A 12,597-nucleotide genomic window follows, 5' to 3' on the forward strand; every position below is an offset into this window, starting at 1 on the left:
CTGGCAAGATGGATACAGAACTGGCTTGGTCATAGAAGACAGAGGGTAGCAGTGGATGGGTGTTTTTCTGAATGGAGGGTTGTGACTAGTGGTGTTCCGCAGGGATCAGTGCTGGGACCTTTGCTGTTTGTAGTATATATAAATGATTTGGAGGAAAATGTAGCTGGTCTGATTAGTAAGCTTGCGGACGACACAAAGGTTGGTGGAGTTGCAGACAGTGATGAGGATTGTCAGAGGATACAGCAGGATATAGATCGGTTGGAGCCTTGGGCGGAGAAATGGCAGATGGAGTTTAATTCGGACAAATGTGAGGTAATGCATTTTGGGAGCTCTAATGCAGGTGGGAGGTATACAGTAAATGGCAGAACCCTTAGGAGTATTGACAGGCAGAGAGATCTGGGCGTACAGGTCCACAGGTCACTGAAAGTGGCAACGCAGGTGGATAAGGTGGTCAAGAAGGCATACGGCATACTTGCCTTCATCGGTCGGGGCACAGAGTATAAAAATTGGCAAGTCATGCTGCAGCTGTACAGAACTTTAATTAGGCTACACTTAGAATGTTGCGTGCAATTCTGGTCGTCACACTACCAGAAGGACGTGGAGGCTTTCGAGAGGGTACAGAGGAGGTTTACCAGGATGTTGCCTGGTCTGGAGGGCATTAGCTATGAGGAGAAGTTGGAGAAACTTGGATTGTTTTCACTGGAACGACGGAGGTGGAGGGGCGACATGATCGAGGTTGACAAAGTTATGAGCGGCATGGACAGAGTGGATAGTCAGAAGCTTTTTCCCAGGGTGGAAGAGTCAGTTACTAGGGGACATAGGTTTAAGGTGAGAGGGGCAAAGTTTAGAGGGGATGTGCGAGGCAAGTTCTTTACACAGAGGGTGGTGAGTGCCTGGAACTTGTTGCCGGGGGAGGTGGTGGAAGCAGGTACAATAGAGACGTTTAAGAGGCATCTTGACAAATACATTAATAGGATGGGAATAGAGGGATACGGACCCCGCAAGTGCAGAAGGTGTTAGTTTAGGCAGGCATCAAGATCGGCTCAGGCTTGGGGGGCTGAATGGCCTGTTCCTGTGCTGTACTGTTCTTTGTTCTTTTGTTCATTTGAAACCGCGCCTTTGTCCTCCGTCTCCACACACACATTGCCACTTTGGTCCCTACTCTTTCCTTGGTTATCCTCTTGCCCTTAATATACTTATAAGATGCCTTAGGATTTTCTTTTCTTGACTTTTTTAAGTACCCACCCCCACCCCCCCACACTTTCTACACTCCTCTAGTGCCTCCGCTGTTTTCAGCGCTCTGAATCTGCCATGAGCCTCCTTTTTTATCCTGATCCAATCCTCTATATCCCTTGACATCCAAGGTTCCCTGGACGTTTTGGTCCTACCCTTCACCTTAACGGGAACATGTTGGCTCTGAACTCTCACTATTTCCACCTTGAATGACCTCCCACTGGTCTGATGGAGACTTTCCTACAAGTAGCTGCTCCCAGTCCACTTTGGCCAGATCCTATATTATCATCTTAAAATTGGCCTCCCCCCAATTCAGTGCCTTTATTTCTGGTCCATCTTTGTCCCTTTCCATAACTACCTTAAATCTTACAGAGTTATGGGCACTATCCCCGAAATGTTCCCCCACTGACACTTCTACCCCTTGTCCAGCTTCATTCCCTAGGATTAGGTCCAGTACTGGCCCTTCTCTTGTAGGACTTTCTACATACTGGCTCAGAAAGCTCTCCTGTATGCACTTTAAGAATTCCGCTCCTTTTAAGCCTTTTGCACTAAGACTATCCCAGTTGATATTCGGTAAGTTGAAATCCCCTACTATTATTACCCGATTATTTTTACACCTCTCAGAGATTTGCCTACATATCTGTTCCTCTATCTCTCCCTGAGTGTTTGGAGGCCTGTAGTACACTCCCAGCCAAGTGATTGCCCCCTTTTTGTTTTTCAGTTCTACCCATATGGCCTTATTTGAGGAACCCTCTAAGATATCATCCCTCCTTACTGCAGTAATTGACTCTTGATCAACAGTTCAATGTCACCTCCTCTTTTACCCACTGCCCTGTCATGCCTGAAGATTCTATACCCTGGAATATTGAGTTGCCGGTCTCGTCCCTCCCTCAACCATGTTTCTGTGATAGCAATAATATCATAATGCCATGTGTTAATCAACGCCCTCAATTCATCTGCCTTATTAGTAAGACTCCTTGCATTAAAATAGATGCAATCCAGCCTTGCATTATTCGCTTGTGCCTTAACAGGTCTATATTTGCTCTGCCTTCCAGACTGACTCAGTTTCTCTTCTATATTTGACTGTGCATCCCCCCCTACTGTACCTCCACTCTGTATCCCATCACCCTGCCAAATTAGTTTAAACCCCCCCAACAGCACTAGCAAACTTCCCAGCAAGGATGTTGGTCCCATTCCGGTTTAGATGCAACCCGTGCAGCTTTTACAGGTCCCACCTTTGCCAGAAACAGACCCAGTGATCCAGGAACCTAAAGCCCTTCCTCCTGCACCATCTCCTCAGCCACGCATTCATCTGCTCTATCCTCCTATTCCTATACTCGCTAGCACGTGGCAGCGGGAGTAATCCAGAGATTACAACCTTTATGGACCTGCTTTTTAATCTGCTACTTAGCAGATTCATTCCATCTTTGCTGCCTCCGGAGAATCCTTGGCATCAGGTGGCAGGACCGTATCTCCAACCCAGAAGTCCTCGAGGCAGCCAACATCCCCAGCATATACACCCTACTAAGCCAGAGGCGCCTAAGATGGCTTGGCCATGTGAGCCGCATGGAAGATGGCAGGATCCCCAAGGACACATTGTACAGCGAGCTCGTTACTGGTATCAGACCCACCGGCCGCCCATGGCTCCGCTTTAAAGACGTCTGCAAACGCGACATGATTTCCTGTGACATTGATCGCAAGTCGTGGCAGTCAGTTGCCAGCGATCGCCAGAGCTGGCGGGCAGCCATAAAGGCGGGGCTAAAGCGTGGCGAGTCGAAGAGACTTAGCAGTTGTCAGGAAAAAAGACAGAAGCGCAAGGAGAGAACCAACTGTGTAACAGCCCCGACAACCAATTTTATCTGCAGCACCTGTGGAAGAGTCTGTCACTCTAGAATTGGCCTTTGTAGCCACTCAAGGCGCTGCTTCACAAACCACTGACCACCTCCAGGTGCTTACCCATTGTCTCTCGAGACAAGGAGGCCAAAGAAGAAGAAGAAGCTCCTTAAATTCTTGTTGCAGGACCTCAACCCCCTTTCTACCTGTATTGTGGTACCAATGTGTACCACGACCTCTGGCTGCTCACCCTCCCCCTTCTGAATGTACCGCAGTCGCTTCGTGACATTCTTGACCCTAGCACCAGGGAGGCAACATACTATCCTGGAGTCTTGTTTGCGGCCACAGAAATGCCTGTCTGTTCCCCTTACAATTTAATCTCCTATCAGTATGGCTCTCCCACTCTTTTTCACCCCCTCTTGTGCAGCAAAGCCATCCGTGGTGCCACGAACTTGGCTGTTGCTGCTTTCCCCTGGGAGGTCATCCCCCCCAACAGTATCCAAAGCGGTATATCTGTTTGAGAGGGGGATGGCCACAGGGGATTCCTGCACTACCTGCCTGCGCCTACTACTCCTCCTGGTGGTTACCCATCTCTTTTCTGCCTCTGCAGCCATTACCTGCGGTGTGACCACCTCACTAAAGGTGCTATCCACGACGTCCTCAGCATCGCGGATGCTCCACAGTGAATCCACCCGCAGCTCCAGCTCCGTAACGCGGGTAGCCAGTAGCTGCAGCTGGATACACTTCCTGCACACATGGTCGCCAGGGACACTGGAAGTGTTCCTGATATCCCACATAGCGTAGGAGGAGCATGCCACGGGGCTGAGCTCTCCTGTCATGTCTTAGCCTTAGATTAAGCTCCTTCGTTACTCCCTTTAACTTAGAGTACTAATTACGATAGGGACCTTAGGTTACTTCAAACACTACCTACTACAATCTAAAATCCCTACCTTTACTTTTACGTCAGCTGCTGAAAGTAGTAAAATAGGGTAGAACTACCCACGTGTTCCTACTTACCAATCAGCTGCCTCCCCTTGCAACGTGTCACTTTCTGAACTGTGACGTCCGTCTTGGAACTCTCTCGCTGTCCCTGTGAGAGTGTGCCTCTTTTAAGCCGCTGGAACTCCCGCTCGCTGGTGCCTGTCTCCTTGCAGGTCCGCCTTGGTCTCGAAGGGCCGAGTGGCCTACTCCTGCTCCTAATTCGTATGTTCGTATACTGTATGCTTTATTAACCGCACTCTCAACCTGTCCTCCTGCCTTCAATGACTTATGCACATATACACCCCACTCCTTTTGCCCCTTTTGAATTGTACCCTTTATTCTATATTGTCTCTCCATGTTCTTCCTACCAAAATGAATCACTTCACACTTCTCCACGATGAACTTCATCTGCCACTTGTCCACCCATTCCACAAACTTGTTTATGTCCTTTTGAAGTTCGACACTATCCTCCTCACAGTTCACAATGCTATCAAGTTTCGTATCATCCGCAAATTTTGAAATTGTGCCCTGTACACCAAGTTCTAGGTCATTAATAGATATCAGGAAAAGCAAGGATCCCAACACTGGTCCCAGGGGAACTCCACTACAAACCTTCCTCCAGCCCGAAAAGCACCATTTACCATTACTCTCTGTTTCCTGTCACTCAACCAATTTTGTATCCATGTTGCTGCTGTCTCTTTTATTCCAAGAACTATAAATTTGCTCACAAATCTTTTGTGCAGCATTGTATCAAATGCATTTTAAAAGTCTACATTTTAGAACGCCACATTAACAGCATTACCCTCATCAACCCTCTCTATTACCTCTTCAAAAAACTGCAGCAAATTAGTTAAACACAATTTTCCTTTAATAAATCCATGCTGGCTTTCCTTAATTAACCCGCATTTATCCATGTGACTATTAATTCTGTCCCAAATTATTGTTTCTGGAAGTTTCCCCACCACCAAGATTAAACTGACTGGCCTGTAGTTGCTGGATTTATCTTTACACCCTTTTTTGAACAAGGGTGTAACATTTGCTATTCTCCATTCCTCTGGCACCACCCCTGAATCTAAGGAAGACTGGAAAATTATGGCCAGTGCCTCTGCAATTTCCACTCTCACTTCCCTCAGTATCTCATCTGGTCCTCGTGCCTTATCAACTTTAAGTACAGCCAGCCTATCCAATACCTCTTTATCAATCAGAGGCTGGGAATCCTACAGCGAGTAACTCACCCCCTAACTCTTCAAAACCTGTCCACCATCTACAAGGCACAAGTCAGGAGTGTGATGGAATACTCTCCACTTGGCTGGATGTGTGCAGCTCCAACAACCCTCAAGAATCTCGACACCTTCCACCACCCTAAACATTCACTCCCTCCACCACCAACGCACAGTGGCAGCAGTGTGTACCATCTACAAGATGCACTGCAGCAACGCACCAAGGCTCCTTAGGCAGCACCTTCCAAACCCGCGACCTCTACCAACTAGAAGGACAAGGGCAGCAGATGCATGGGAACATCACCACCTGCAAGTTCCCCTCCAAGTCACACACCATCCTGACTTGGAACTACATCGCCGTTCCTTCACTGTCGCTGGGTCAAAAATCTGGAACTCCCTTCCTGATAGCACTGTGGGTGTACCTACCCCACATGGACTGCAGCGGTTCAAGAAGGCAGCTCACCAGCACCTTCTGAAGGGCAATTAGGGAGGGGCAATAAATGGCCTGGCCAGCGACGCCCACATCCCACAAATAAATAAAACATTTATAGTCAATTATAGGTTAGGAATACTCACTGGAATTTAATATCCGCTTCATCCAGAAAGTGGATATCGAACAGCCAGCGGAAAAAGACATCAAGACTGAAAGACAAAAGAATGGCAAAAGTTACAGTGGGGGGCGGTCATTGTCCTCAGTGTGGGGGAGGGGTCACTGCACCCAAGAGCGGGGATGAGGGAGCGGATGGGGTCATTGTCCTCAGTGTGGGGGGAGGGGAGGGGTCACTGCACCCAAGAGCAGGGATGAGGGAGTGGATGGGGTCATTGTCCTCAGTGTGGGGGAGGGATTGGGTTACTACCCTCAGTGAGGTAGAGGTGGAACAGAGATTAACAATAAACTGATTTAGAGCTGACCCGTCAGAGTAGGAGCTAGGCTCTCAGTCAACAACAACAACTTACATAGCACCTTTAATATAATAAAATGTTCCAAGCCACTTTACAGGAGCATTATAAAACAAAGTACAACATAGAGCCACATAAAGAGATATTAGGTCAGATGACCAAAAGCTTGGTGAAAGAGGTAGGTTTTAAGAAGGAGAAAAGTGAGGCAGAGAGGCCATTACGGAGACTTGGATATCACAGGGGCAGGAATGGATGTTGGATGTTCCGGGGTTTAGATGTTTCAAAAGGAATAGGGAGGGAGGTAAAAGAGGTGGGGGAGTGGCATTGCTAATCAGCGATAGTATCACAGCTGCAGAAAGGGAGTTCGTCGAGGAGGGTTTGTCTACTGAGTCAGTATGGGTGGAAGTCAGAAACAGGAAAGGAGCAGTCACTTTATTGGGAGTTTTCTATAGACCCCCCAATAGCAACAGAGACACGGAGGAACAGATTGGGAGGCAGATTTTGGAAAGGTGTCTTTGGCGATGATCTTTGCGTCCTCACTGTCCACTGGAGTAGTACCAGATGATTGGAGGGTGGCAAATGTTATTCCCTTGTTCAAGAAAGGGAATAGGGATAACCCTGGGAATTACAGACCAGTCAGTCTTACGTCGGTGGTGGGCAAAATACTGGAGAGGATTCTGAGAGACAGGATTTATGATTATTTGCATAGTTTGATTAGAGATAGCATGGCTTTGTGAGGGGCAGGTCATGCCTCACAAGCCTTATTGAATTCTTTGAGGATGTGACAAAACACATTGATGAAGGAAGAGCAGTGGATGTGGTGTATATGGATTTTAGCAAGGCGTTTGATAAGGTTCCCCAAGGTAGGCTCATTCAGAAAGTAAGGAGGCATGGGATACAGGGAAATTTGGCTGTCTGGATACAGAATTGGCTGGCCCATGGAAGACAGAGGGTGGTAGTAGATGGAAAGTATTCAGCCTGGAGCTCGGTGACCAGTGGTGTTCCGCAGGGATCTGTTCTGGGACCTCTGCTCTTTGTGATTTTTATAAATGACTTGGATGAGGAAGTGGAAGGCTGGGTTAGTAAGTTTGCCGATGACACAAAGGTTGCTGGAGTTGTGGATAGTGTGGAAGGCTGTTGTAGGTTGCAAAGGGACATTGACAGGATGCAGAGCTGGGCTGAGAAGTGGCAGATGGAGTTCAACCTGGAAAAGTGTGAAGTGATTCATTTTGGAAAGTCGAATTTGAATGCAGAATACAGGCTTAAAGACAGGATTCTTGGCAGTGTGGAGGAACAGAGGGATCTTGGGGTCCACGTCCATAGATCGCTCAAAGTTGCCACCCAAGTTGATAGGGTTGTTAAGAAGGCGTATGGGGTGTTGGCTTTCATTAACAGGGGGATTGAGTTTAAGAGCCGCGAGGTTATGCTGCAGCTCTATAAGGCCCTGGTTCGACCACACTTGGAATATTGTGTTCAGTTCTGGTCGCTTCATTATAGGAAGGATGTGGAAGCTTTAGGGAGGATGCAGAGGAGATTTACCAGGATGCTGCCTGGACTGGAGGGCATGTCTTATGAAGAAAGGTTGAGGGACTGCTTTTCTCATTGGAGCGAAGGAGGATGAGAGGTGACTTGATAGAGGGGTACAAGATGATGAGAGGCATAGACAGAGTGGATAGCCAGAGACTTTTTCCCAGGGTGGAAAGGGCTATCACCAGGGGGCATAATTTTAAGGTGATTGGAGGAAGGTTTCGGGGAGATGTCAGAGGTAGGTTCTTTACACAGAGAGTGGTGGGTGCGTGGAATGCACTGCCAGCGGTGGTACTGGAAGCAGATACATCAGGGACATTTAAGCGACTCTTGGATAGGTACATGGATGATAGTAGAATGAAGGGTATGTAGGTAGTTTGATCTTAGAGTAGGTTAAAGGGTCGGCACAACATCGTGGGCCGAAGGGCCTGTACTGTGCTGTACTGTTCTATGTTCTAGAGGTTTAGGGAGTGTATTCCAGAGCTTGGGGCCGAGGCAACTGAAGGTGCAGCCACCAATGGTGGAGCAATTAAAATCAGGGATGCCCAACAAACCAGAATTAGAGGAGCGCAGATATCTCGGAGGGTTGTGGGACTGGAGGAGATTACAGAGATGGGGAGGGGTGAGGCCATGGAGGGATTTGAAAACAAAGATGAGAATTTTAAAATCAAGACATTATTTGACCGGGAGATAATGTAGGTCAGCAAGCACAGAGGTGATAGGTGAACGGGACTTGGTGAGAGTTAAGACATGGGCAGCAGAGTTTTGGATGACCTCAAGTTTACAGAGAGTAGAATGTGGGAGACTAGCCAGGAGTGCGCTGAAATAGTCAAGTATAGAGGTAACGAAGGCACAAATGATGGTTTCAGCAGCAGATGAGCCGAGACAGGGGTGAAGTCAGGTGATGTGACGGAGGTGGAAATAGGCAATCTTAGTGATGGCATGGATATAAGGTCGGAAGATCAACTCGGGGTCAAATGTGACAGCAAGGCTGCAAACAGATTGGGTTCATCTCAGACAGTTGCCAGGGAGAGGGATGGAGTCGGTAGCTAGGGAACGGAGTTTGGAGCAGGGACCAAAAATAATGGCTTGTCTTCCCAATATTTAATTGGACATGTACATGTGAAAGCTAACACTGTGCTTTCGGATAGTGTCACCGAGGTACAGCATGTAGATGGGAAATAGGAGGGGGCTGAGGATAGAATTTTGTGGGACACCAGAGGTAATGGTGCGGGAGCAGGAAGAGAAGCCATTACAAGTAATTCTCTGACTATGATTAGAGTGATAAGATTGGAACGAGCTGACAGCAGTCCCACCCAGCTGGACAGCAGTGGAGAGGTGTTGGAGGAGGATGGTGTGGTCAACCGTGTCAAAGACTGCAGACAGGTCGAGAAGGACAAGGAGAGAAAGTTTACCTTTGTCACAGTCACACAGGATGTATTTGTGACTTTGATAAGAGCTGTGGCAGGGGCAGAAACCTGATTGGAGGGATTCAAGCATGGAGTTCCGGGAAAGATGGAAATAGATTTGGGAGGTGACAACACGTTCAAGGACTTGAGAAGAAAGGCAGGTTGGAGATGGGACAGAAGTTTGCAAGGGCGATGGGGTCAAGGGTTGGCTTTTGAGGATGGGGTGATGATGGCAGATTCAAAAGAGAGAGAGAGAGAAAGAGAAACATTTACAATATTGACTAACATGGGGACCAGGAAGGGAGGTTGGGTGATCAGCAGGTTAGTGGGAATAGGATCGAAGGAGCAGGAGGTGGGTCCAATGGAGAAGATGAGCTCAGACAGGGCATGAGGGGAGATAGGAGAGAAACTAAAGAAAGATGTGAGTTCAGGGCTGAGTCACTGAGATTCAGTCATGCTGAGTGTGCTATGCACCGTCCTGACTCGCAATTCAAGGATTCTACAGAAGATCTCCTTATTCATTGCTACAGGAAAGAAAAATGAATCTCCAGCAACAGCCGTCTTTTGTCTCATTGGCTAGTGTTGCTTTGCTCTCAATGCACAAACGAGACACGGTCACGGAGTCAATACCTGGTCAGGCCCAATGATGGCAGAATGATCACCATGAAAACCAAGAAGAAATAACACTTGTGCATCGTCACTTGGTTCGCAGTCGACCTGAAACAACAAAATCAAGAAGAAGAATCAATATCCAGCCCTCAATATAAATAATGCCTCAGGAACTTTGCATGATGGGCATGTTGTGTGTACACCTTTAATAAGTGTCTGCACTGAGAGCTGGTGAGTCTGCTGAGAGGGAGTTTTAAGGGTTAATTTCTATCTAAAGTCCAGTTTTTCTTCAATTTAGCAATTAATTAAAAATTACTCCTTAAGTGAAGAGAAGTTAAGTTTTATTTCAGCCTTAAAACAGGGGTATACAAGCTCTCTTCGAGCAGCTGAAGCTAGTTACCTAGGTAGCTGGCTTAAACTGGTTTTCAGAAACTTGAATCAGTTGTTTTTCAGAAATTATAAAAGCAGGGCTTCCTCGGTGCTGCTGTGAATGTAGTGAGTGATTGATTTGTTTGTTCTTGGTTTACCTTTCTTCAGCCTCTGGTAGTTGCCCTCTACTTTGGTGTAGGGGAAGAAGCTTATTGGTGAGTGACTGGTAAGTTATTCTACTTATTCTAATTGTAATAAATAATTTGTAAAGTTATGGTATAGCAGGTCAGCTTAACTAAGTGGAATGTACATCCTGTGGGAAGTCATGGATGCACCATGTGTCCTGGATGAATACATCTGCAGGAAGTGTTGCTGGCTGCAGAAGCTTGAGCTCCAGGTTTTGGAACTCGAGCGGTGGCTGGAGTCACTGCTCCACATCCATGAGGCAGAGGGCTATGTGAACAGCACATTTAGGGAGGTGGTTACACTGCAGGTTAGGAGTATGCAGGCAGAGAGGGAATGGGTGATAGCCAGCCAGTCTAAGAACCAGGCAGGCAGTGCAGGAGTCTCCTGAGTCTATATTGCTTGCTAATCGGTTTTCCATTTTGGATACTGGTGATGGCTCCTCCATGGAGTGTGGCCAGAGTAAAGTCTGTGGCACCACGGGTTGCTCAGCTGCACAGGAGGGGAGGAAGAAGAGTGGAAGAGCAATAGTGACGGGATCAGACAGGCACTTCTGCGGCAGTAAACATAACTCTCTAGGATGGTGTGTTACCCCCCCTGGTGCCAGGGTCAAAGATGTCATGGAGTGGCTGTAGGACATCCTTCTTTGGGAGGGTGAACAGCCAGAGGTTGTGGTCCACATTAGGACCAATAACATAAGTAAGAAGAAAGATGAGGTCCTGAAAACATAATTTAGAAACTGAACTGGAATAGCCATATAAATACCGTGGCTACAAGAGCAGGTCACAGGCAAGGAATCCTGAGGTGAGTAACTCACCTCCTGACTCCCCAAAGCCTGTCCACCATCTACAAGGCACAAGTCAGGAGTGTGATGGAATACTCTCCACTTGCTTGGATGGGTGCAGCTCCAACAACACTCAAGAAGCTCGACACCATCCAGGACAAAGCAGGCCGCTTGATTGGCACCCCACCTACAAACATTCACACCCTCCACCACTGACGCACAGTGGCAGCAGTGTGTGTCATCTACAGCAACTCATCAATGTTCTTTAGACAGCACCTTCCAAACCCGTGACCTCTACCAACTAGAAGGACAAGTGCAGCAAATACATGGGAACACCACCACCTGCAAGTTCCCCTTCAAGTCACACACCATCCTGATTTGGAACTATATCACCGTTCCTTCACTGTCGCTGGGTCAAAATCCTGGAACTCCCTTCCTAACAGCACTGTGGGTAAACCTACCCCAAATGGACTGCAGTGGTTCAAGAAGGCAGCTCACCAGTATCTTCTCAAGGGCAATTAAGGATGGGCAATAAATGCTGGCCTGGCCAGCGACGCCCACATCCTATGAATGAATTTTTAAAAAAGGAAATTAAAAAGCAGGACCTCGAGCAGTAATCTCAAGATTACTCCCATTGCCATGTGCTAGTGAGCATAGGAATAGGAGGATTGATTGAATATGTGGCTGGAGAGGGAGGGCATCAGATTTTTGAGGCATTGGGACTGGTTCTGAGGCAGGTGGGACCTGTACAAGATGGATGAGTTACACATGAACAGGACTGGGACAGATATCCTCGCAGGGAGATTTTAGTGCTGTTAAGGAGGGTTTAAACTAGCTTGTCAGGGAGCTGGGAACCTGAGGCTCAAGTTGGAAGGAAGTAAAGCTGGTAACAGGAAGTAGAAAAGTAGCAGGCAAAACAAAAGTGAGTATCAACTATTCTTAGAATACAGAATGTCAAAGACAAAGATAAGGGCACTCTACCTGAATGCACGCAGCATTCACAAGAAGGTAGATTTAAAGGCACAAATGGAGGTAAATGGGAATGATCTAATTGCCATTACGGAAACGTGGCTACAGGGTGACCAAGACTGGGAACCAAATATTCAAGGATATTCCACATTTAGGAAGGACCGGCAAAAAGGAAAGAGATGGTGTTGCAATGATGAGGGATGGGATCAGTACATTAGTAAGGGAGGATCTCTGATCGGAAGAACAAATTGTGGAATCTGTGTGGAGATGAAGCAGCAAGGGGTAGCAAGCATTGTTAGGTGTTGTTTATAGGCCACCAAACAGTAGTGGTAGTGTAGAGCATGGCATTAATCAGGAGATCAAAGAAGCATGTTAGTATTGGTAATAAAATAATCATGGGTGATTTCAATCTGCACATAGACTGGGTAAACCTAATGAGCACTAATGCTGTGGAGGAAGAGTATCTGGAGTGTTAGGGATGGTTTTCTAGAGCAGTATGTTGAACTGACTAGAGAACAGGCTATTTGAGAGGGCTAATTAATAATCTTGTTATAAAAGAACCTTTAGGGATGAGTGAACA

At 47.2% G+C, this 12,597-nt stretch overlaps 1 protein-coding gene across 1 annotated transcript in view; it reads right to left on the bottom strand.

Annotated features, from left to right (window-relative positions):
* The window catches only part of tmem63c (transmembrane protein 63C), a 191,600-nt gene that overhangs the window by 53,073 nt on the left and 125,930 nt on the right, over positions 1–12,597 (bottom strand). Inside the window, exons 14-15 of the mRNA XM_068038420.1 lie at positions 9,734–9,820; positions 5,844–5,909 (exon numbers count right to left, since the gene is read on the bottom strand). Of these exons, the coding sequence (XP_067894521.1) occupies positions 5,844–5,909; positions 9,734–9,820 (153 nt within the window). The remainder of the gene's footprint in view (positions 1–5,843; positions 5,910–9,733; positions 9,821–12,597) is intronic.

This window comes from Heterodontus francisci, chromosome 9 (assembly GCF_036365525.1).
Source record: "Heterodontus francisci isolate sHetFra1 chromosome 9, sHetFra1.hap1, whole genome shotgun sequence".
Classification (NCBI taxonomy): domain Eukaryota; kingdom Metazoa; phylum Chordata; class Chondrichthyes; order Heterodontiformes; family Heterodontidae; genus Heterodontus; species Heterodontus francisci.